Below are 26066 nucleotides of genomic sequence, written 5' to 3' on the forward strand. Positions count from 1 at the left end.
GTCTGCTCCAAAATCCAATCAGATTTGAAGACCATGGGTTTGAATTTGAATCCTAATTTTAACGGATTCCATTTGGATTTGGATTTAATTTGGCTCTACTTTAATTTTTTAAAATACAAAACATAAAATTTTAATTATTTTTCAACTTTTATATTAATAAATTAATGTAAATATACATACTGAATTTATTATATATATAAATTCATATATAATATAATATATAAAATAAAATTTTTATAATTTTAAATATAACTATATAAAATTTTTATATTAAAATCATTAAATTTTATAATATAATCAAACTTCGATTTTAATCAGATTTGCTCATATTGGATGGGGTCAAATTTAAATCCGATTTAATTATTTATTGGATGCAGATTGTGAAATCTAAATATGATATGATTAGATAATACATCATCTGAATCCGAGATAATTAAATCCAATGTTAAATTGGGCCTTAGATTTTCAGGTATCATTGACAAGCTTACTCGAAATCTTAAACCTAGGTTACTTACGGCATGCCTGATAGTTAATAATCTTTAGCATGTACAGCATATATTAGAAGAACATTGCAGCTTGGGTTTGGGTTTAAAATTTTGGATTTGATATCAATTTGTGTCCAAGTTAAAGTCCATGGCTTGGCCTTGGATTGGTCTTCAGGATTAAATATCCTTAATCCTTGCTTTATGAGTGAGAGAGAGAGAGGGAGAGAATTTTGTTAGTCCAAGGTCCATATTTAGGGTTGGTGATTAGCCCAACTAGACCTATCTAAATTATACATTATTAGAGAGGGTGTTGTTGGCTTATGGTATACTATAAGTATGATCGTTTCTGTGCAGGTCATAAAAATTAAGGCCCCTAGTTCATTTGAATAGGGGTCTGGAATTGGAATCGGCTATTCCAATTCCAACTATCTAGCTGTTGGAATCAAAATCTCATTTCCATTCCTGTTAGAATGGTATTCCCCCATTTTAGAGAATGGCCATTTCCTGCTCCTCTTAGGAATGAAATTCTATTCCTGCTAATTTCAATTATTATTCCCGTATTTGTCTGAACCAAACAAACTATGGAATGGACCATATTTCCATTCCTACTCCGGATCATTTCTAATATGAAGATTTTTATTGCGACATTATATTTTTAATAATTTAATTTAAAAATAAATAACCGTCAGAAATGGGAAGAGGAGGAGGAGGAGGTCTGCTCAACTGAACGATGCAGCTCGTCCTTTGACTCACCCATGTATAAAACATATTTTAAACATTATTAATAATTTAAAATTTTTATTTATTTTATAAAATACTATTACCTAAAAACATTTTAGGGATTTGGGTCCTCACGGGGAACCCATCCCCGTCAAGGATCGAGGATGGAAGTTAATTTCAAAGTTGAGGTTAGGGCTTTAGGCCCATGATTTCATTAAGGAGTGTTTGTTTTGCCCTTAAGCCCATGATTTTTTATTCCAAAATACCCCTAACAAATGTTTTATATAAAAAATAAAATTGAACAAATGTAGCCAATAGAGTGGTTGCCCATGTCTTATTAAGGGCAAAAATGGTATTTTTTATTTTTTATTTTATTTTTATTAAATTTATTTAAATGAACATTAGGGTCAACACCGTCATTTTCTACTATCATCTAATGAAAGATTGATTAAATCCATTGCACATTATAAGTGTTGTTTTAGTAAAATGCAAACATAAGATAGATTTTAGTAAATCCATGAAACTATAAGCGGTATTTTAGTGTATAACATTTTAGTAAAATGTTAACTATAAGGTAGATTTTAGTAAACCCATGAAATTATAAGTAGTGTTTTAGTAAAATGCTAATCATTCCTTATCTTGATTAGATTAAACAACCAATGATACACACTTTCCAAAAACCTAAATAATCTCTTCTAAACTACCTCCCCCACTTTCTCCAAAATTATCACTAATTCCTATTTATCTTTTAAGATAAATAACTTTTCAATCAAGTGTGTTGGTGCAATTTCTCATGTAATTGACCAATCAAACCCATTGGATTTAATCTCTTATGAGATTAAAATCCAACAATCACCCACATCGATTGATCAATTACATAGTTCTCTCTCAATCCAAACTACTATGACACAGTTATGCATACAAAAGTTGTTTATCAACTTAAACTTTTTGTTAGTATAGATATCTCAAAGTCTTGTCAAAGTTATTGGTGGTAAGACCTTAAACCAATTACTTTCAAGACAGACTGGAGACACCCATACACACAATAATGTCTAGTCTCTACAAGAGTTTCAAGTTTTTCTCAACACTGTTATGGCTATGTGCTTCTTTCCTGGTTTAATGAACATTCCAGAGAGCAAACCCAAACTCTCATATGAGAAGCGACACAACTTCTATATTCACATAGGTGAAGCTCCACTATGTGTTCCATTATTTGACCCATTTCAGAATTTCATTAAGAGTTTAACTCAACCTCTCATCATAACGGACAACACTGTTTAACTCCATATTGAATTAGTTGCCTAACAAATTCATGTCTCAGACTTATACTGTAGGTTCTTGATAGAGTTGCCTCACTATCACATTAAATAGAAATTGGAGGCATAGGACTAGGCCAAAGCTTTATAACCAACAACAAATTCCTAATCCATTCAACCTCTTTTCTATCGCTAAGTTTACAAATTCGGATTCCATGGTCGAGTGAGATATATAAGTTTGTCTCTTGGATGCCCAAAAGATCGCACCCCCACCAAGGACAAAAATCCATCCAAAGGTGAACTTGTTATCTCCATTACCGATAATCCAACTTGTAAATCGACTGAGTTTACTTAATGCAAATGCAATATCAGGTTTGGTACAAAGCATAGCATACATTAAGCGCTTCATTGCTTTGCACACGCACGCACACACCATGCGAGCAAAGTGCACCTCTAAAGCGCCTTATTGCGCCGCACACACATGTGCACATGCGTGCACGCGCGTTGTACGATATCAAACCCTCATACTCTCCTCTACTATTTCTAAGGAGTGTAAATCAACTCTTATTAAAATACTAAAAACAAAGCTTATAATTTTCCAATGTGGGACAAGTTCAAAACTGGGTTTTGAAAGAGAAAAATTAACTTTTCAATCAAGTGTGTATGTGCAATTTCTCATGTAACTGACCAATCAAACCCATTGGATTTAATCTCTTATGAGATTAAAGTCCAACATATACTTTCTATACATATACATATTTGCTTAAATGCATATACCATGGCAGAAGTACTTGAGTATAGTGTTCATGAAGACATCTCGTGATAGCCTTATCGACCCGACAGGGTGGCTCAAGTGGAGTGGAAATTTTGCGTTAAGCACTTTGTATTATGGGGAGTTCTTGAACACCGGACCTGGTGCAAGCACAAGTGGACGAGTAAAGTGGGCAGGTTTTCACATCATGAGCAAGGCTGACGCCCAAAAGTTCACCGTTGGGAGTTTCTTCGGAGGAAGCTCTCGAGTTGCAGCTGCCGGAGTTTATTAGCAATAAAAAAAAGAACAGGGGTTCCATATGAAGAATGAAGGCTACAATAGGGTTTATTTTCAATTTTGGAGAGAGAGGACTAGGATTTCTTTAGGAAGAAGAAGAATGGGGTTTCAAAAGTTTCAGTCGATTACCAAGAAGAGAAGGTGGAGAGATTTCTTTGGGTATTCGATGCATTTTGCAGAAAAAGAGGAAGAGGGGCAGTTTTGCCATAAAAAGTGCATCAAAGGCATTTCTATGGTGGACAGTCCGAATTTCCTGCTAACTTCCCTCTACTCCCCTCTCTACTAACCCATTAAAATTATTGCAGCTGTCACTAAGTCCTATCTACCGTAACGATTGGATAATGCCTTAATTAACCCCTTGTTAGATACTATTTTAAAGAAATACCTATTTTTATACAATAATTAAATATTTCTAAAAATGAAAATATAATAATTTTTGGGTGGTCTGTATTCTGTAACTCTTTTTCCAAGCATGAATTTGCTTTATTAGGCTTAGAGAATTAATTTGCATATAATTAAACAGAGAATGGGAAATTTGCATATAATTATAATTGATATTTTATTTTTATTTTTTTCTAAACTTAGTAAAGCAAATTTATGCATGGAAAAGGAGTTACAAACAGGGGTGAGCAAAAAACGAAAAAACGAAACCAAAAAATTGGTTAATCGAACTAGTTGGTTCGGTTTTAGTTTGGTGTTTTTAAAAAACTGAAGGTACTGGTTTGGTTTTGGTTAACCAATTTAAAAAACCGGTGGTTAACTGAACCTATCGGTACACATGTTTTTCTATATATTTTCTATATATTTATGTATATTATATATATTTTATATATTATAAGTTAATAAATATGCATTATATATAAAATATATATTTATAATATATTATATATTATTTACTATTTAAAATATAATATTATATAGATATATATTTATATTTATTATAAAGTCATAAAAATAAAAAAATAAAAATCCAATGACCAAACTGGTCAACCGATTAACCGATTGGTTTCGATTCGGTTCTGATTATTGGTTTTCCACTGCCTGTTCGATTCACAAAAAAGGCCCACAATTCGGTTACCTGAACCATGAGCATCCCTAGTTATAGACCACCCAAAATTATTAGATTTTTATTTGTTGAACTATTTAATGAATGCATAAAAATAGGTATTTCTTTAAAATAGTATATAACAAAGGGATTAATTAAGGCATTGGTCAGTAGTTATACTAGATACGACTTAGTGAAGCGGAATAGTTTTAATGGGTTAGTAGAGAGGGGAGTAGAGGGAAGTTGGTACAAAATCCGGACTGTACGGTGGATGCACCTCATGATTAATGGCCTTCTATGATATTAACTTGCAAAACATGCCTTGTGTGTGATATTTTATAAAAGAGCTACTTTTTGTTGCTAATAGATGTCAAATTCCATTATTGCAAGTATATAAGTACTCATTTATTAAGGGGTATTCTATAGTGCGGCAAGGATCAATTCATACTATACTCATGGTGGTATTGGATCGGTCTATACCCATGGTGGTATTTTGTAGGTGTGTTGTATGTCAGTCCATACCATACTTTTGATTTTATTTATCTCATATATATTTATAAATGATCTACACCAATGTAATAAAAAATGATCCAAAAATGGAATGATTTGAGCCACCGGTTCGATCATCTAGTTTGAATGAATGGCCTATTCTGACAAACAGATTAAAAAAATCCACCCACGAGATGAACACAATGTAATTTTCCGATAAAAAGAGACATAGTTTTACTTCTATCAAGAAAAAAGAAAGGTATAATTTTATCTCAGAACATCCAGCTGATTTCCAAAACCATTTGATTAGTTGAACATAGTCATTTCAAAATAATAAGATACTTTAAGAAAAACATTTTAAGAGACTTGCACAGGAGCTTGTGGACAGAGGGGGTAGTGATTATTAATACAAGATATGCCTGGACTCAAGAAGCGACCAATTAATGCCAAAACACAAAGCACAGAGATAAATAAATGCATGCATGCATATGTATGCATATGTTCCACAAATGTTTCTTAAATTCTAGGAGAAAACATTGTTCAAACTTTGTAGTCCTGGTGGCTCCCTTTACTCTGCTTTCTCTTACCTTTCATCCTCTTGTATGTTAAACGAATGCTATGGCTAAGAACGAGCAAGGTCATCAGGCCCAACCATGTGAGCATTGCTATTGCCAATTGACGGTCCAGTTCTCTTAACACAGTATGTGGTGTCAAGGCTGTTATCGAAAGCATGTAAGTTAAAGCCATTGATGTGATTGCAAGCCACATGATCACCATCAAAAACCACATAAAATACCTATGACTGAATGGTAATCCGCTTATCATAAATAAAATTATACTCAGAGAGGCAACGAAACTTGTTGTGTTGAAACGGTAAAGACGACGATATGTTATACGGTTCTCGTGAGCCATTACAGACTTGCCTGCTTTAGGACTGCTTGGAGATGAAGCTAGTTCAGATGCATTACCACCATTATTGCTCAGCATGTCGCCTAGCGTCGAAACACCACCCGGGGGGTTTACTCCCACTTGAAAGGCCATGGTTGCAATCAATATCGCCACCACCATCAATGTGTTGCGCATATCTTCCATCCACGTTTTCTTCTTAAAAGTCTCATTATTTTTGGAGGTGTCTTGTTGTTCTGCCTGGTCGTCTGGATTCTTTCGGCCGACCAGGGGCATATCACTTCGCCCTGTAAATCCAGTATCATATGGTGTTGGGAGTGTATATCTGTCTCGTATTGATGCTGCAGGTATATTCCTAGCTCTTAAAGCTCCCATACTAAGAAGGGTCTCTTCGATTTCCACATCTTTCAGGTCTCTTGGACTTTTCATTAAAACATCCAAGGCCGTTAAGGAGTTGGCGTTCAAAGAGTTCACCTTAATTGCAGTTTTGCTAAGCAAAAATCTGATGGTCTGCACATTTGTCAACATAATATAGTTGAGATAAGTCTTGGACGAGGATGATGAATTATTTATCCTCTCAAGTAAAATTAACTAAAAAATTAATCGGGTGAAGGGAACTTTTTGGCCTACAGCGAGGTTTACAAAGCAATTTGGACGAAAGACTAATGGAAGGGAACTTTTTGTCTGATTACGTCACTCCACATCGAGGTTTTAGTTGAATTTGAAAATAGAGGGGAAGTGTTAAGATTAAGGGGTAATAGCATATAAGGGAAATCTTTGGGGTTTAATATCATAATATATTTAAAAAAAAAAATTGAAAAATAAGATAACTTTATAAAAATAATATTAATAAAGGACAAAAATACCATTCGTCTTCGTCTTAACATTTGTTCACCAGAGCCACCATCCGCTGCTCCCCACCACTACCTGCCACTACTGCCCGCCACCTCCAGCAACATTGTCGGAGGTGGCCGGAGGCAGAGGTGGTGGTGGTGGTGGCGGCGGTGGAGGCGCTGGTGGTTTCTCTGTACAATGTTGCCACCTCCACCTCCACCTCTGGCAACGTTACCAGAGATGGGTGGAGACTGAGGTGGCGGCAACAACGGGTAGAGGAATGACCACCAGCACCACCGCTACCTCTGCCTCCGGCCACCTCTAACAATGTTGCCAGAGGTAGAGGCGGAGGTGGGCGGAGGTGGTGACAGGCGACAACCCCAAATTTGAATGTGTTTTAAATATATTACTTTTATTAATATTTATTAAATGTTGGTATACATTTTCAGAAGTCATTAAATGAACTCTCTCGAAGATCAGTAAAGATAATCTATTTTCAATGTTTTGTTTCATTCCAATATAACTCGTTGTATCTTCCAATTCTAGTTAATTCTCAAGGTCTGTCGATTCTTCTCCCAAGGTATTTAATGTCAGCCCAAGTCCAATGTAAGTCGGTTCACCTTCAACCGACTTCATCTAGAATAAATAGACCTCTGTACTAGTTCGATACAACAGAGAGAAATATCAGAATACTACAAAACCTTTTTTTCATTCAACCAAGTTCTATTCTGTTTTCTATCTTATTTTTTTTTTACAGTATTTGCTGTTACTATCATTATCAACCATCAGTGGTATCAGAGCCCGTTCGATCAAATCACTTGGGCGTGAGTTCTTCTAAACAATGTGTGCAGAAGCCAATCGTTCCATCCTTTCTCTTCCAATCTTCAATGGAGAAAACTATGACTTCTGGTCTATCAAAATGAAGACCTATTTTTGGTCACAAAGTTTATGGAGAATCGTTGAGGAGGGATTCTACATTGCTGAAGACACCTCTACTCTTTCAGTAAGTCAAAAGAAGATCTATGAAGAAAATCAACAAAAGGATTGTCAAGCACTATTCTGCTTACAGCAAGCAATGGCTGAGAAGATATTTCCTCGAATCATGGGCGCATCAACTGCAAAAGAAGCATGGGATACACTGCAAGAGGAGTTCCAAGGATCTGTCAAGGTACGCACTGGTAAATTGCAGAAGTTTAGAAGGGATTTTGAAAATCTTAAGATGAATGATAATGAGACTGCAAAAGATTACTATTCTAGAATAAAAGGAATAGTAAATCAAATGAGAGCCTATGGGGAGACTATTTCTGACAAGAAAATAGTCAAAAAAATTCTAATCTCTTGCACATAGAGATATGATCCAACAATTTCGGTGATAGAAGAAACAAAGGATCTAGAAACACTATCACCAACAAAATTGATGGGCTCTCTCGAGACATATGAAAATAGGCATGACAGGCAGAATGAAAATTCGGTTGAATCTGCCTTTCAGTCTAAAGTTAATCTGCGGTCTCATAAACCAAAAGTTGATGGAAGAAAGTCACAAGGAAAACCAAAAGAAAATAATGACAAGTTTTCTTCATGTGGTATTTGCAAGAAGAGAAATCACTTGGAGAAAGATTGCTGGTTTAAAGGAAAACCACAGTGCCAAAACTGTAAAAAATTTGGCCATGTTGAAAAAATTTGTAGATTCAAGAAAACCCATCAAGCTAATTTTTCAGAAAAAAGAAAGATGAGGAAAATAATCTCTTTTATGCTTATCATTCTGCAATAGAAGAAAAAAAGGATACTTGGTATCTTGACAGTGGGTGTAATAATCACATGACTAAAAATGAAAGCATCTTCCATAGCCTTGATAAAATCAAGACAAAAGTCAAAATTGGTAATGGCGACTTCATGGAAGCAACCGGCAAAGGCACCATTGTTGTTGACACCAAATAAGGCAAGAAATACATAAATGATGTACTTTTGGTCCCTAACATTGATCAAAATCTACTTAGTGTGGGCCAAATGATAGAAAGAGGCTACTCTCTACGTTTTGAGGGAAACTCTTGCACAATCTATGATAAGTAAGACAAATCCCTTGAAATTGCAAAAACAAAAATGACAGAAAACAGGTGCTTTCCCATTCAATGGAAAGATGCAAGTTATATCGCAATGCAAGCACAAGTGGACGAGTCGTGACTGTGGCATAGAAGATTCGAACACTATAATTTCCATGGATTAAGGATTCTTCAGCAGAAGAACATGATGCGCGACCTACCAGCCATCAAGGAGTTCAACAATGTCTGTGAAGGGTGTATGCTCGAAAAACAACATCGACAACCCTTCCCATCCGGCAAAGCTTGGAGAGCCAAAGCACCATTGGAGTTAATTCATACAGATGTTTGTGGTCCAATGCGTACTCCATCAAATAATCAAAATAGGTATTTCATCCTCTTCATTGATGATTATACTAGAATGACATGGGTTTATTTCTTGCGAGAAAAATCGTAGGTTTTCGATATTTTTAAAAAATTCAAAGCCCGTGTTGAGAAGCAAAGTGGTCACAACATCAAGACCATAAGAAGTGACAGAGGCAAAGAATATACCTCTAATGAATTCAACAAGTTCTGTGAAGATGAAGGCATGGAGCATCAACTTACAGTCGGGTACACTCCAGAACAGAATGGAGTATCTAAAAGAAAAAACAGAACTGTTATGGAGACTACAAGAGCCATGCTCATGGAAAAAGGTCTTCCCAAAATTTTCTGGGCAGAGACAGTAAGCACTACTGTCTATCTGCTCAACAAATGTCCTACTAAAGCTGTGCAAGATAGGACACCAATTGAAGCTTGGAGTGGGCAAAAACCATCAGCTAAGCATCTCAGAGTTTTCGGATGGATATGCTACACACATGTCCCACAAGAGAAAAGAGGAAAACTGGATGAGAAGACTGAGAAAGGAATTTTCTTAGGGTATAGCACTCAATCAGAAGGCTATTGAGTCTATAGCTTAAGGAAAGAAAAACTCATAATCAGTCGAGACATAAGTTTTGACAAAGATGTTGCATACAATTGGGAGACAAAAGAAGTTGAAAGAAAGACTATCAACTTGCCTCTATTACCAAGTCAAAGAATTGAAGAAGATCGTAATCAAATCAGTTCGCCAAGGTGAAATAAATCCTTAACAGAAATATATGAGACATGCAACTTGATGATCATAGAACCAGAAAGCTTTGAAGAAGATTTTAAAGAAGAAAAATGGAGAAAAGCTATGAATGAAGAGATAAAAATGATTGAAAAGAATGAGACTTGGGAACTTGTGGATCGTCCACAAGACAAAGACACTATTGGAGTTAAGTGGGTCTACAAGACAAAGCTTAAATCAGATGGCTCAATCCAAAAGCTTAAAGCAAGGCTAGTTGTCAATGGATACTCACAACAATACGGTATCGACTACAATGAGACATTTGCTCCAGTTGCTCGCCTTGACACAATCAGGGCATTGATAGCACTTGCTGCACAGAAGAAATGGAAAACTTTTCAACTTGATGTAAAATCTGCATTCCTCATTGGCTATCTTAAGGAGGAAATCTATGTGAAGCAACCTCAAGGGTTCGTGGTGCAAGGACAAGAAGACAAAGTTCATAGATTAAAGAAGGCATTATATTGCTTAAAACAAGCTCCGTGAGTTTGGTACAGCAGGTATCACCATTAGGTTTCATCAAGGAGCTATTACAAGATCAATGCCTGGTTAGCAACGGCAACTTCAATATATATCCATGGTAGCAAAAGTGATTTGTAATTGAATAAAGTCGTCAGATCAAGTACATGTTATCTAGTCGCTAGGCATGCTCTGGTGAGCACACTGATTTGCACATAGCATTGTAGCCACGCATTTGAATATCTCATCCCCTACATAGTATTATGTAGGGAGAGATGTTCCTAATTCATGGGGGTAGTGCGTTGTGGGAAGATGTGGGCAGAGTTCTCGTGGGCAGGAGATTCGAAGTTTCATGCTATGGCTAATGAGTTTGATCTACACTTTGCTTCATCCTTACCCGACCCCTTGCAACTTGTCTAATGGGCATCACTAAAGGTAATTTTCTTTGAAAGTTTCAAGTTTTGTTCCTTTCATAAAGCAAGTTTGCAATTTTTCGTTAATGACTCTATAGTGGTATTGTTCAATCAGCACCAATCCTTAAAAGAGACACGGTTTTGAAGTTTTGTAAATTGTAATATAGGCTTTTCATTCTATGAGTCCATATCTCTTGCCCACACAAACTCTATCCACGTCTACCCACATAGCATTGTAGCCACGCATGGAGAATATCTCATTCACTGTATAGTATTATGTAGGGAGAGATGTTCCTAATTCCCTGGGGTAGTGTGTTGTGGGAAAACGTGGGCAGGAGATTCGGAGTCTCATTCCATAGCTGCTGAGTCTTATCTACACCTTGCTTCTTCCTTACCCAGCCAGCCCCTTACGACTTGTCCAGTGGGCATCACTAACGGCAATATCTTTGAAAGTTTCAAGTTTCTTTCTCTTCACAAAGCAAGCCCGCATTTATTCATTGATGACTTGATAGATGTATTGTTCAATCAGCACCAATCCTTTAAAGACATGCGATTTTGAACCTTTGTAACGTAGGATTTTCATTATGTGGCTAGTGAGAACCTTATCTACACCTTGCTTTGTCCTTACCCGGCCCCTTGCAACTTGTTTGATGGGCATCACTAACGGCAATATCTTTCAAAGTTTCAAGTTTCTTTCTCTTCACAAAGCAAGTCCGCGTTTATTGATTAATGACTGGATAGATGTATTGCTCAATCAGCATCAATCCTTTAAAGACATGCAATTTTGAACCATTGTAATGTAAGATTTTCCTTATGTGGCTAGTGAGAACCTTATCTACACCTTGCTTTGTCCTTACCCGGCCCCTTGCAACTTGTTTGATGGGCATCACTAACGGCAATATCTTTCAAAGTTTCAAGTTTCTTTCTCTTCACAAAGCAAGTTCGCGTTTATTGATTAATGATTGGACAGATGTATTGCTCAATCAACATCAATCCTTTAAAGACATGCGATTTTGAACCATTGTAATGTAGGATTTTCCTTATGTGGCTAGTGAGAACCTTATCTACACCTTGCTTTGTCCTTACCCGGCCCCTTGCGACTTGTTTGATGGGCATCACTAACGGCAATATCTTTCAAAGTTTCAAGTTTCTTTCTCTTCACAAAGCAAGTCCGCGTTTATTCATTGATGACTCGATATATGTATTGTTCAATCAGCACCAATCCTTTAAAGACATGCGATTTTGAACCTTTGTAACGTAGGATTTTCATTATGTGGCTAGTGAGAACCTTATCTACACCTTGCTTTGTCCTTACCCGGCCCCTTGCAACTTGTTTGATGGGCATCACTAACGGCAATATCTTTGAAAGTTTCAAGTTTCTTTCTCTTCACAAAGCAAGTCCGCGTTTATTGATTAATGACTGGATAGATGTATTGCTCAATTAGCATCAATCGTTTAAAGACATGCGATTTTGAACCATTGTAATGTAAGATTTTCCTTATGTGGCTAGTGAGAACCTTATCTACACCTTGCTTTGTCCTTACCCGGCCCCTTGCAACTTGTTTGATGGGCATCACCAATGGCAATATCTTTCAAAGTTTCAAGTTTCTTTCTCTTCACAAAGCAAGTCCACGTTTATTGATTAATGACTGGATAGATGTATTGCTCAATCAGCATCAATCCTTTAAAGACATGCGATTTTGAACCTTTGTAATGTAGGATTTTCCTTATGTGGCTAGTGAGAACCTTATCGACCCCTTGCTTTGTCCTTACCCGGCCCCTTACGACCTGTTTGATGGGCATCACTAACGACAATATCTTTGAATGTTTCAAATTTCTTTCTCTTCATAAAGCAAGCCCGCGTTTATTCATTAATGACTTGATAGATGAATTGCTCAAACCCTTCATAATGTAGGATTTTCATTACGTGGCTAGTGATAACCTTATCTACACCTTTCTTTGTCTTTACCCGGCCACTTGTGTATGCATTGCTGTATTCATTAGTAAACAAGATGTGATGTTTGGTTGGGCCACGGTGACCAAGGCCACAATTCTATAGTACAATTATATTTTTAAACCATAACCCTTAACGGCCCGAACTTTAACTTAAATTTTGGAGTTGGGTTCAAGCTATCGCCTGGCCACTAGTTTCTGGTTCAGCAGAAATTAATAAGCAGTTGTTCTAAATTAAAAAATAGTTAAAATAAAAAAGGTTAAAAATCGTTGTCTTACTCAAACGGGTTGACGATTCAACCATTTCCAAATTAAAAAATTAAAAAATAATTAAAATAAAAAAGAATCGAAAACCGTTGTCCGAGTCAATCGGATAAATGATTCAATCAATAATTTTTACCCTAACAACATGTAGTGCAGCCGTCCAGGTCAAGGAGAATGACAATTTATCAGTTGGTGAATGTGGATGACGACCAACTGTTGGACGTTCAATCAATATCACTCATAGAAGACACCATTTTAAACCCTTAGAATAGTCGCAGGCCGTCAATAGTACTTTAAGTATACCCCACCTCCGCCCTGCTCTGTCAACTCTAATACCCAAAACAGTAGAATTCAGGTATTGCCGATCTCTGCGGAATATTTAATTATTTATTGAAACGGCCAAGGCGTCAATAGTACTTTACGTTACAATTACATTCTCGGTCACAATGGGGTCCCATGAAGACGTAAGGAATTCTGATGAAAGAGAATGAAGATTGGATGAGATTGCATGAGACTCCAAATTAACATGAACTTATCTCCAATCAACAAACGTAGAGATTCTAATACAAGAGGTTTAAATAACCAATTGAAAATATGTTTTTGAAATCAGAAATCAAAGAACATGTTTTTTTGGAAAACAAAATTCAAACACACAATACGTTTTATGTAAGTTGGGACTATTCTAACATACATAAAAAGCAGAAATGATGCTATTGACCCATCTTAGAAAAAAATTATCAATATAGTATAATCACGGAAATTCTATCTTAGTACGTTTCTACCAAATTGATGTCATCTCAGAGTTTTTTTCTTAGTTTGAGTTTATATTCAATTAAAACTTTTCTTTTGAAGGATTTTAATTGGATTCTATTTCAGAGTGTTTTTTTTAGATTAGGATTTTATTTTTGAAAGAGTTTTAGTAAGATTCTATTATGAAACATTTCTAAATTAGGATTTAGTAAAACTCTATTATAGAGTGTTTGTAGATTAGGATTAGGAGACATAAGGATGTATACTTACATAAAAAGTAGGTAGGGGAAGGCTAAGGCAATTCTTTTGTTATCGATTTTCTTTTAATTGTTTAATGAAGAATTCTTCTTCCTAAAATTCGTCTTCTACTGTTTTCTTTGAAGCATTTCTCACGTGTTTCATTTCTGTTTTATATCAATGATTTTAATTTATTTATAAAAACAGCAACAAAGAAAAAGAATTCACCTTATAGAATGCGCCTTGGGTATTTATATATGTAGACAATTCCAATAAATATCATAGACTTTTATATCTGAATTAAGATATGTCGCCATGCTCATGGATTGCTTGAGGTTTGCTACCTTCCAATGTATATTCCGTGTAGTATCTTTATATGGCATTTTCATCACTTAACTCATCCCGAAAAATAATGGTGACCAACACAAAATATTTGTATAGGAGCAAAACTGAAATCGACCCAAACCAACCCAACCCGATTCAAACCGACCAGGTCGGTTTTGTCTATCAGTAGGTCGGTTTCGGTTTTCACCTCATGTAACCCAACCAGGTCGGGTCGGTTAGGAAAACCCTTGTAAACTGACCCAACCCGACCCATAAACAACCCTAAAATGTAGTACTGCATTCACCATTCAGCCACCAGCCCACAGATCTAATTCCATTGCTGCTGCTCTAAATTTAGAAAAAAACAAATATATTATAATAAAACACACTAGACAATGTCAACTCTTTAACCAATAGCACCATTGCTAGCGTAAGTTACCCAATGTTTTTTTTTTCTCTTTTTTTTTCAATTTGCCAACTTTCTTTATAGCATTACGTGTGTAATAAAGCCCAACATTAGCTAATAATGTGCTTTATCTTGAAGCTACCCAAAGTACCCGGTCTCAGTACCTCTGCAGAACAGCTGGCAAACCAGATCCAGTCCGTCCAAGATGCCGTAAAGCAGAAACTGGAGTAAACCAATGCAAAGTACAAGATGGCGACAAACAAGCATCGTCGGCACCAAGTGTTTGACGTCGGTGATGAAGTTATGGTGTTCTTGAGGAAGGAACGGATTCCCGTGGTGAAGTATAACAAGCTGCAGCCTCGGAAGTACGGTCCATACAAAATCATGAAGAAAATCAACGACAATGCTTATGTCGTGGACGTACCAGATCATATGGGTATCTCTAAGACATTTAATGCTGCTGACTTTCATCGCTACCTACCAGAGATAACACTTGCATATCCTAGCCACGACTCAGGGTCGAGTTCTTTCCAAGTGGGAGAGAATGATGGATGACCATCTCATCATCTAGGCGACAACTCATAAGATAGGAAGCACATGCAGGATAAGGATAATCTCAAGATTCAAGATAAATCCAAGAAGACAGGATAACCCATGCATGGATAGACCCAGGGAGATCAGACGGTAGACATCAAGGCAACATTAAAGAAGACTTTGATCCTAGCTAGAAGATTAGATGTTTAGATCAATTACAACTCTTCTTTCCTAGTTACTCTACAATTTTCCAGATGTATTATAAATACTGCTATTTCCTAGTTAATGGACACATTCAAGTTTTCACCAACTTTTCTCTCTCCTCTAGAGATTCACGTCTAGCTTCGCTACGAAGCTTGTGTTCGCCCGATGCTTGCATAGCCAACCCGGTTTAGTGCTTCCACGCTGCGTCAGGATGGGTTGTAATTTATCATGTAGATGTTTAAAAAAAATGAGTCAGTTTCCATATCCCTGCTTCATTAGTTTTGTTACAATTAATAAACAGAGAATTTTGATCAATGTTTCCTTACAAGAACATGTTATCTCCTGCTGATATTTTTCTGGAGGGTTATGGCCCCAGTACCGGAAAGCAGTTAAGCGGCAAGGATGCCACCCTGATTCTGTTGTTGACACTCAAAGGGGATCATGTGTTTAGAGCTTAGTAAGAGGGCAGAGCAGCATCATTGGTGATTCCCCAGGCCATGATTTGGGCAACATGGTTTGTAATAAGTTGATAGGTTTTTTAGGAGAAAAAGAATTATGTAGATGTAATTAATCTTTCTCTTGGTTTGACCAGGGACTGGCTCTCTCACCATCATCCAAGCCTTATCCCAACTATTTGGGTCGGCTACATGAACTCCTATTTCGCCAGTCTGTTCTGTTCTGTCAGGAACTGGCTCTCTGCAAGCAGAACTTTTAGAGAAATCAGTCACACTTTTCTGTGTATAGGTTTTCTTGGTTCTTTCTGATCTTGCTGATGAATGTGCAGAAACTTTTTATACAAGGGGGTTCGTATTTTGAACAGTTAATACAATACTGTAGCCCTTTCAACAAATTATAGTAAGAAAAGCAATACTTGTGTCATTAGCTAAATGATTTGTATTGCACCAAAAGCTCACGGAGGCAAGAAGTTGGGACCCAAAAATGGTGGACTGATGATCAACATTTAAGATTTTAAAGGGCTCTATGGTAAAAAATTAATATGAAAACAATATAGGCCAATGTCTCTCAATCATGGGTCCAGTGGCCTCAAATTCAAAAGAGAAAAAACAAGGGTTGTGGTCTGTGGTGATGCCCTAAAAAACTTGTAGTAGGGTCTATTGGTCTCAAATTCAAAAAGTGGACAGTAAGTAGTGATCGATGGAAAGAGTTTCCTTTTGTTTTTCACTTTGTTGTTGTTTCCTTCCATCCAACATCCAACAGAGATCTTCATTCCAACCGTGAGATGACTGACTCCTGCTAATGAATCTGAAATCCTTCATTAATCCTGCAACGAAAATTGAAAATCAAAATAGAGAACTTTCTCATTACTTTCTGAGTCGACATGGGTTAGGACCATGGGACTTTGATCATAGAGCCAGATTGATAGAATCTCAGATAGACAGACAGTGTTCTAATTCAATTCCTTAGTGTGACCCCATTGTGTCAGTATTCTTCCTTGGGTGAAGCTTCTATACATAGCTTTTCGGAATTTATCTTGTTGTTACTGTGAGATTCTTCTTTGCGGGCACGGTTTTTTGTAATTCTTCTTACCTCCTTTACAACCTCCTCACAACTTCTGTGTTGCTACCAGGGTCCCCAAATGGTCAAAGAAGGAAAGAAAGACAGAATATTTGGAAATTTCATGGAATCAACCAATGCACAAGCAGCCACTAATCAGTAATCACTGTATCTCATTTTTTTGCCTGTTTAGGAGAGCTGAAGTGTGGAAGCTTCTGGCTTTCCGAGGAGGGCCCCACACGGACAGATCAAGCTACTCTTAAAGCCACAAAACAGTAATACCACAGAAGCTAGTTCCTCACCATGGCCATGGCCAGGAGCAAGTCAACAATATATTTTTTTATCGATTGCTTCCACCGTGTCGGAATATTATAATCTGTTCTTTTTTTTTTTTTGTTTTTTGCGCCAATGAGTGATGAATTAATAGATATGACAATTTGATGGGCCCAGATGCTAATAATTGCTTTTGCCAGCCGCTTTGTCTGTTTCAGATGAGCGACAACTCTCGAGCTGTCTTCTCTTCAAGCCAACGACTTGACTCTGATGAGTGGTGACTTCCGGTTTTGAATTGATCTATTCAACGGAGGAAGCCAGAGGAATAAACATATATATCAATGGAGATCCACGCAGCTTCTTGAGAGCAAGAACAAGAGAATGGAGGAAGGGCTTCCTGAAAGCATGAAAATAGAGAGACAGCTTTGTGAAGCAGCATTGCAGGGGAATGCAAAATCTTTGTCTGGTTTGCTTGAAAAAGACAGTCTAATTCTTGATAGAGTGATTGTGGGTTGTATCAGGGAGTCTCCTTTGCACACAGCAGCAACGCTCGGTCACGTTGATTTTGCTAAATTACTCTTGAGCTGCAAGCCTGAACTTGCTGGCCTCAAAGACCCACGAGGACATACTCCGCTTCACTTGGCATCAGCAAGAGGGCACCTTGAAATCGTGAAAGCTTTGCTAGATCAAGATTCTGGCCCTGGACTCTGCCTTGCTCGCGATGCAGATGGAATGATTCCTCTCCATCTAGCAGCAATTGAAGGCCAAGTGGATGTCACTAAAGAGCTGGTTAAGAAGAAACCTGGAACAGTTCTTGAACTTGTGGGTCGTGGTGAGACCATTCTACACCTCTGTGTTAAGCATGGGCGTTTGAATGTGATGGAGCTGCTGCTGGGTTTAATGGGTAACCCCAATAAGTATGTAAACGTCGGGGATGCTGATGGCAATACTGTCCTGCACCTCGCCGTAGCAGACAAGCAGGTTGAGGTAAGATCTTATTCATGGCTTCTAATTATCACAGTTTTGTGTTTTGTATAGAGATTCCTGTAAGAGCAATTAGGAATAGAAGGGATTGATTCTGATTTTGGGAGGAGATGCAATTGGAATTGGTCTCAAATTCCCAATTCTAAGCCTGGAATTAAACAATTCGTAGAACAAAATATAGGCCAAAACCAATGCTTGCGGAGAGGAACGTTTTTTTCCCCCAATTTCCGTTTTTGCTCCAGCATGTCTTTCTTTTTTTTTTCAATTTTCCCTTTTGCTCCGGCATGTCCTTTTCCTGTTTTTCTTTTTTTTTTTTTTCCAATTTCCCGTTTTACTCAGGCATGTCACTGCTACACACTTGTCGTCTGTAACTTTCTGTTTCTCTTTCTTGACCTGGTTCTTGTTCTGTGCAACTTCCGGCCATCTACAGCGCTGCATATCCATGTTGCCGACGATCTAACGTTTTTGGTCCTTTGGTTTCTTGGTGACGGTGGAAAATTCCTCTCGATTGTTCTTTACAAAAGTTACAAGGATCTTTTTCACACCTCTCAACTATTTGACAAAATGCCGTTAAGAAGTCTATTCGATTGCAGTTCAACCTTGTAACTAATCCGAACAATAACATTTCGGGGTTCCTGTATCTAATTCATTCCAATTCCAAGCAAATCAGACAAAATAATATTTAGGTTTTCTTTTTTCGCGTCTAATGCCTAACCCAGCCTGGGCGGGCTCCTGTAGCGCCAGCTCTTTCCGGAATTCCGGGCATCAATGCTAAGCCCATCCTGGGCCCAACCCCATTCCGGCATCATAAAATAGGGCGATTGAACGAATGGGATTTCCACAATCCCAGCTTCTTCATCAGTGGCGTCCTCTTCCAAGATGCTAAGCCCATTTCGTTCCCGCCCATGATATATCACTAGTTCACTACTAACAACTTAACACGGAAGCGCACATGACCAATTGCCTATGGTAAATGAATCACGGGCCTAGCCCATGATCATCCCCCTGTTACTGTGGCCTGTGGGTAGGGTCTTTGCACCAAGGAATGTAGAATGCCACCAATGTCTCAGTGGTTCGGCTTAATTGGGTAGCCTGTCCCAACCCCTACCCTAATCGGGATAGGGTTTTAGCCCAATTGTACCAAATGTCAATTCTTTTTGTTCCAGACTCTTATGTATCATATAGTTTAATTTCTGGACTAAAACGTGTTGCTTAAACTGCGCAGATCATCAGATTTTTGCTTAACAAAACAGATATAAAAATTGATTCTGTGAATAAAAACTCCTTCACAGCGCATGATGTTTTAACACAAAGTCCAAAGGACAACTCCAAAGACGAGGACATCAAAAAGGCTCTACAAAGTCGAGATGAAGACCCGGCACAGGCCGGCACAACCACACAAGTCCAAGCCCCCGCCCTAGCTGGGCAAGGTCGAGCCATCACAGAACCATCGTCACCACCACCCCCAGGCGGCTATATGATGACCACACAAGGCCAGCACAATCCCTTCCAAGTTGTACCAAATGGAGCCATCTCAGAGCCCAGAGATACGACCGCCCTAGACCAAGTCCGCAAAGTACAGGAAAAAGAGGACAGAAGGGACAAGAGAAACTGGATGGAGAAGAAGAGAGAAACGTTAATGGTGGTGGCGGTACTGATCGCCACCATGGCTTTTCAAGTGGCAGTAAATCCTCCAGGTGGTGTGTGGCAAGATGACAGTCCAGGGGATCCTCTCACCAATCCAAGTTGGCATAAAGCAGGCAAGGCCATACTAGCCTATAAGAACGGAACAAATTTCCGGCGACTATTCCGTTTCAGCACGACAGGCTTTGTTGCCTCTCTGAGCATAATCCTATTGCTGGTAAGCGGGTTACCATGGAGGAATAGGCCGTTTATGTGGATTCTGATGGTGGTGTTGTGGGTGGCGATCACATCCATGGCCTTTACTTACCTGTTTTCGTTATTGGCCTTGACCCCGAAGCATGTGTCGCGAATAATGGATAACCAACTGTCCGTGGCAATCGCTGCTTGGTCGATTGTGATGACATTGCTTCTCTTGGGCCACACTATTCGGCTCATCCTTTTATGGTTTAATGTGGACATGGCTAACTTATCCAAGAAACTGATTCCAACACGGCTGAAAAATTTTGCAACGCCTCAGAAAAGGAATCGCAACGATGCTTCTGGTGATAATGAAGCCTAAGAAAAGAAGAAAGGTTTATATATGTATTTTTGTATATTTGTTTATTTAGGAAGTTGATTGAGTGTATGTAGTTGAGTGGAGCTCTGGTTCAGATTTTTTTTTTTGGTTTTATTTTTGTGCTTCATGGGGCTGATGTTTTATTAGTTGGCTTGTCTTGAGGTCAAAACCACATCAAACATTACCCATTCGGTTGTGCTTCCTTCCAAATGAAGAAATCCTTTTGCTTTTGTTCATTTTTAAGGTTTTGGGGGTGTTCATTTTAAGGGGGGAAAGTTAGTTGATGGGATTTGTTTTCTATTGACCAAGAATTCTATGCGTTTTATTTTTTAGATTTATGTGGGGATTTCCTAGGTATACTCATTTCCTAGGTAGGTAAATAACTTTAACATCTAGGGAGAAAATTGTCAACATTTGAATGAGACAAAAATGCCTTTTTTAATAATAGATTTTTATGACTAAAATGGTCATTATCTTATTTAAATAAAAGAACATGGATAAATACATAGTAAGTATTTCTCAAATGCCTCCACTTACCAAAAAACGAACATGGCCTTTATGCAATCCAGTTTTTCATGAATTTTACTGCTGAACCAGTGCCGATGTCTTGAGGTTTTCTCATCATGCTCAAGTGATTAAGCTGAACAAGTAACTGTCCTGCCACAAACATCTAATACCATGTCCTGATTTTCATTCATTTTTTGGTGGTGAATGAGCAAAAATCTTTACTGCTTTGAATCCATGATCTTGATTTTTCATGTGTAAAATGGGTTCTAGGTTAATACAAACAATTTCCGAGAAGCAAATCCCAACCGATTCCTGGTTAATACAAATAATTCCATATATGTTCGTTCTTTTCGTTACAATCTTTTATATTAATACCCTATCAGATGAGAGCTGAGATTGATTATTGCAGTCTTTTATATTGTCCTTCATTTCATTTCGTGTGGATTGGGCTACAGCGGTAGAGCTCCATGAAAGGGAAAGAAGAAGAAGGGTACTTTTGAACTTCAGCCCCAGTTACCGAAGCAATTTCCTTCCATAGGAGTAGGAACCATTTGCAAGGGAATGCAGAGTCTTTGTCCGATTTACTTGTAAAAGACAATCTAGTTCTTGATAGAGTGGTTGTGGGTTGCATCAAAGAGTCTCCTTTGCACATAGCAGTAACGCTCGGTCACGTTGATTTTGCTAAACTGCTCTTGAGCCGCAAGCCTGAACTCGCTCGCCTCAAAGACCCACTTGGACATACTCCGCTTCACATTGCATCAGCAGCAGGGCACGTTGAAATCGTGAAAGCTTTGCTGGATCGAGATTCTGGCCCAGGCCTCTGCCTTGCTCGCGATGCAGATGGAATGATTCCCCTCCATCTAGCAGCAATTGAAGGCCAAGTGGAAGTAATTAAAGAGCTGGTCAAGAAGAAACCAGGAACGATTCATGAACTTGTGGGTCTTGGTGAGACCACTCTGCACCTCTGTGTCAAGCATGGGCGCTTGAATGTGTTGGAGCAGCTGCTGGATTTAATGAGTTAACCCCAATAAGTTTGTAAACGTCCGGGATGCTGATGGCAATACTGTCCTACATCTTGCTGTAGCCGACAAGCAGGTTGAGGTAAGATCTTATTCATTGCTTCCAACTATCACAGTTTTTGACTTTTGTATAGGTAAGATCAATTAGGAATAGAAGAAAGTGATTTGGATTTTGGGGTGGGCTTACAATTGGTATTGCTCCCAAATTACCAATTCCAAGCCTGGAATTTGTATAGGTAAGATCAGAATCTCTCTCTCTCTCTCTCTCTCTCTCTCGCCCTGGTTCTTGTTCTATGCAAGTGCCGGCTATTCTACACCTATCCATGTTGCCTAGTGATTGGTCTTTGATTTCTTTCTCATAGTGAAGTTCCTCTTGATTGATTTCACAAGTCAAAAAGAGAAATTTGCTCCTGAACCATTTGACAAAATGCCGGTAATACTCTATTTAAGAAATTTCATATTTTTATGTAAATTGCAATTCAACGTTGCAGTTCATCCGAAGCATAACATTTTGGTTTCTCGATCCCATCGTGTTCTAATTCGTTCCATTTATTTTCTCTTTGGTTGAAAGATGCTTCATTTCTCTGAACACAGGACAAGAAACAGGGACAGCCATCAATACTGAAAAGAGAAACAAACAACAGAACAAAACTGAACTGATCCAAAACTTAGAATAACACCACCTTCCTCTAACAGCCTTTCATCTTCATCCCCAACTCTCAACAACCAATCAGGAAAATTTGTGAAGAAAACACCAGTGTCTGTAAGGCCATGCTTTGCATCAATATGTGCAGCCTTGTTGCAGTCTCGAATCTCAATTAACTCTTCTAAAAACAACATTTTGATCGAAGTGCTGCAGTCACTTTGAAATTCTAAAATTGAATTCTAAGTGCATAAAACAAATAGACACGTATTTCTTTTACCAAGTGTTATCGAAAATGGAGTCCTTTTAATAATTTAAAAAAGGGATAATTCATCACAACCAATGGAAACATTATTCAATGATTCAGAGGGAATTTTTTCTCAGTTTCTACTTGCCGTGAATTGCAGCTACATGCGGCTTCAATTTCTACCCACTTAATGATTTTGTGCAGCCTTTGTGTGTTTGGTTCCATTGGTTTTTATTGAAAAAATGCCACGACATTAGCATCACACAAGCGTTAGTATTTATTGTATATGAAGTAAAACGTTAGTGTTTATTGTATATGAAGTAAAATGAAACAATTGTTTAATTTTACCATTTCTCAAATAAACAATACATTTGGAGAAACGCTATAATCTTATTTCTCCCAACGCCCAGTGTTTCCTGAAATCAAATGTAACCCATGATCACCGTGTAGTGCGGTCAGGGACGTAAACTAGGCTTTAGGTTTTATTGGTGCAACTTGGGGTTTGGGACCAATAGCTCGTAATGTAACAGTAAAATTTTGTTCCATACTTGTGTCATGCATCTAGCTTTTCTAATTTATTTTTACTACTAGAACGTGATGTTTAATTAAACTCTACAGATCATCAAATATTTGCTTGATAAAACGGAAATAAAGGTTGATTCTTTGAATAAAAACTCCTTCACAGCGTATGATGTTTTAATGCAAGGCCCAAAGGATGATTCCAAAGACGAGGACATCAGAAAGGCTCTACAAGAACAGCAGCCATATGGCCACAGCAGAGCCCTAGGCCAAGATCCCACGGAAGAGCAACGAGAGAACAAAAGGGACAGAAGAAACTGGATGGAGAAGAAGAGACAAGTGTTAATGGTGGTTGATGAGGGCAGATTTGGCCCTCCACTGAAATTGCGACATGTGGCACCTTGTGACAATTAGGCAAACATCCAGGCAACAACTTACCAAATTGGTGTCCCACCTGGGCACTGGTCTGACCGGCCTGGCGTGGCCTGCGTGACCTGGCGCGGCCTACACGCGACCTACGCGCGGCCTGGCGCGGCCTGGCGTGGCCTGCACGGCCTGCGCAGCCTACACGACCTAGCTGGATCAGCCTGACACATGATTCGATCTGGCCGACCTAGCAACCCATAAGACACCCACCGATGAACCATAACGGCATACCCCGCGAGCTCGGTAGCTCACCAAGGAACTCGCCAAGGAGCTTGGTAGCTCACCAAAGAGCTCGCCAAGGAGCTAGGCAGCTCTTCAAGGACCTCGCCACCAAGGAGCCAAGCAGCTCGGCAAAGCTCACCACAAGCAGCTCGGCATAGCTCCCCCGGGTAGCTCGCCACTTGTAGGGTAGTTCGGTACAGAAGAGTAGTTTGGCATATTGCAAGAAGATCTCCTGCCTGACAACCTGGCCCAGACACTGACCGGCCGACTGACACAGGCGCCGACATGACAACTTGGCCCAGACACCGACCCACCGACTGACACAGGCGCCGACCTAACAACTTGGCCTAGACACTGACCCGCCGACTGACACAGGTGCCGACCTGACAACCTGGCCTAGGCACCAACCTGACAACTTGGCCCAGACACCGACCCGCCGATTGACACAGGCGCTGACCTGACAACCTGGCCCAAGCGCCGACCTGGCCGCCTGACACAAGCGCCAGCCTGACAACCTCGAGGAGTTCACCACCGTACCCCGGTTCTGACAGGATGTGATGAATCTTACCGTTTGGAGGCTTTTCACCCACCTAACCCGCGAGGACTCCGGTATATAAAGACCTCACCCTCCAAATGGGAGGGAAATGGAAAAAATAGAGGTAATCACTACTCTCTAGCTCTCTCATTTCTCCAATATCATCTTCAATCTCTCTACAATTAGAGTGCTAACTTAAGCATCGGAGAGTCCCCACTGGGAAAATACCCTCGGGTCCTCTGATTCAGTTCTCGTAGGTCCCTCAGCTCCCACTGCCTACAAAGGAAAGATCACCTCATGCAGAGGGCAGTCGGGTTGCGTTGCACCAGGGAGCTCCACCATTCTCTGAGTCACAGGCCGCCTAGGAGTAGGGAGCTCGCCACCAGGTAGCTCTCCATCACGCAGTTCGCCACCAGGGAGCTCGCCACCAGGGAGATCGCCACCGGGTAGTTCTCCACCAGGGAGTTTGCCACCAAGCAGTTCGTCACCTAGTAGCTCTCCACCAGGCAGTTCGCCACTAGGCAGGTCGCCACCAGGCAGGTCGCCACCAGGCAGTTTGCCACTAGGGAGATCACTACCAAGCAGTTCGCCACCAGGGAGCTCACCACCAGGCAATTCTCCACCAGAGAGTTTGCCACCAAGCAGTTCGTCACCAAGTAGCTCTCCACTAGGGAGCTCACCACCAGGCAGTTCTCCACCAGGGAGTTCGCCACCAAGTAGCTCATCACCAAGGCATGTCACCACCGGGTCAAATAACAAGGTACTTAGCCAAAAAAATTTATACATCACAAAAAATGGTACATGACCAGAAACGGTTACATCAGTAGTGGCAGTATTGATCGCCACCATGGCTTTTCAAGTGGCAGTTAACCCTCCAGGTGGTGTGTGGCAAGATGACGTTCCAGGCGATCCTCTCAACACCAATCCAAACTCACATAAAGCAGGCATGACCATACCTAGCCTACAAGAATGGAGCAAAATTCCGTAGGCTATTTCGTTGCAACACGACAAGCTTTGCTGCCTCCCTAAGCATAATCTTATTATGGTAAGCGGATTGCCAAGGAGGAATAGGGCGTTTATGTGGCTCCTGATGGCGGCATTGTGGGTGGCGATCACAGCCATGGCCTTAACTTACCTGTTTACACTACTGGCCTTGACACCAAATCATGTTTTGTAGAAAAGGGATCAGCAACTCATAACGGCAATCGCTTCCTGGTTGGGCGTGATAGCACTAATCGTCTTCGGCCACAGTATCCGGCTGATCCTAATATGGTTGCGTAATTTTGCAAGGCGTCAGAGAAGGAATCACAACGTCGATGCTTGATAATATATAGTCTAATTAAAAAACAGAAATTAATTGTACCACTTCTGTCATTGTCTCTGTCTTTGTTTTTGCAATTTCTTATTCCTCTGTCAAGGTTCAAAATGTCAATACGTCCGGTATATATATATTTTCTAATTTTTTT

General features: G+C 39.2%; 2 protein-coding genes across 2 annotated transcripts; one reads left to right on the forward strand and one right to left on the reverse strand.

Annotated features, from left to right (window-relative positions):
• Window positions 1-5419: 5419 nt before the first annotated feature.
• On the reverse strand, window positions 5420-6477 carry LOC148844274 (uncharacterized). Its single transcript, XM_088959528.1, has one exon. It carries the CDS (start codon window positions 6475-6477, stop codon window positions 5584-5586), a length of 894 nt encoding a protein of 297 aa, XP_088815654.1. The 3' UTR covers window positions 5420-5583.
• An 11072-nt stretch (window positions 6478-17549) lies between these two features.
• LOC148844275 (uncharacterized) lies at window positions 17550-22031 on the forward strand. The gene is made up of 4 exons (XM_088959529.1): window positions 17550-18285; window positions 19508-20479; window positions 21260-21341; window positions 21497-22031. The coding sequence occupies exons 1-4, from the start codon at window positions 17680-17682 to the stop codon at window positions 22009-22011; spliced, it is 2175 nt and encodes a 724-aa protein (XP_088815655.1). The 5' UTR covers window positions 17550-17679; the 3' UTR covers window positions 22012-22031.
• The last annotated feature ends 4035 nt before the right edge of the window (window positions 22032-26066 follow it).

The sequence above is a fragment of the Nelumbo lutea genome, chromosome 8, assembly GCF_056320005.1.
Source record: "Nelumbo lutea isolate HS-2025 chromosome 8, American lotus-T2T, whole genome shotgun sequence".
NCBI classification, from domain to species: domain Eukaryota; kingdom Viridiplantae; phylum Streptophyta; class Magnoliopsida; order Proteales; family Nelumbonaceae; genus Nelumbo; species Nelumbo lutea.

What these genes read in the sequence shown, in the direction of transcription:
- LOC148844274 (XM_088959528.1), bottom strand. Translation starts at nt 6,477, where the DNA reads ATGTTGACAAATGTGCAGACCATCAGATTTTTGCTTAGCAAAACTGCA.
- LOC148844275 (XM_088959529.1), top strand. Translation starts at nt 17,680, where the DNA reads ATGGAGGAAGGGCTTCCTGAAAGCATGAAAATAGAGAGACAGCTTTGT. An exon ending in TAGCAGACAAGCAGGTTGAG is followed by an intron (nt 18,286 to 19,507) that starts GTAAGATCTTAT and finishes TAAACTGCGCAG; the next exon opens with ATCATCAGATTTTTGCTTAA. An exon ending in CATATATGTTCGTTCTTTTC is followed by an intron (nt 21,342 to 21,496) that starts GTTACAATCTTT and finishes TTTGAACTTCAG; the next exon opens with CCCCAGTTACCGAAGCAATT.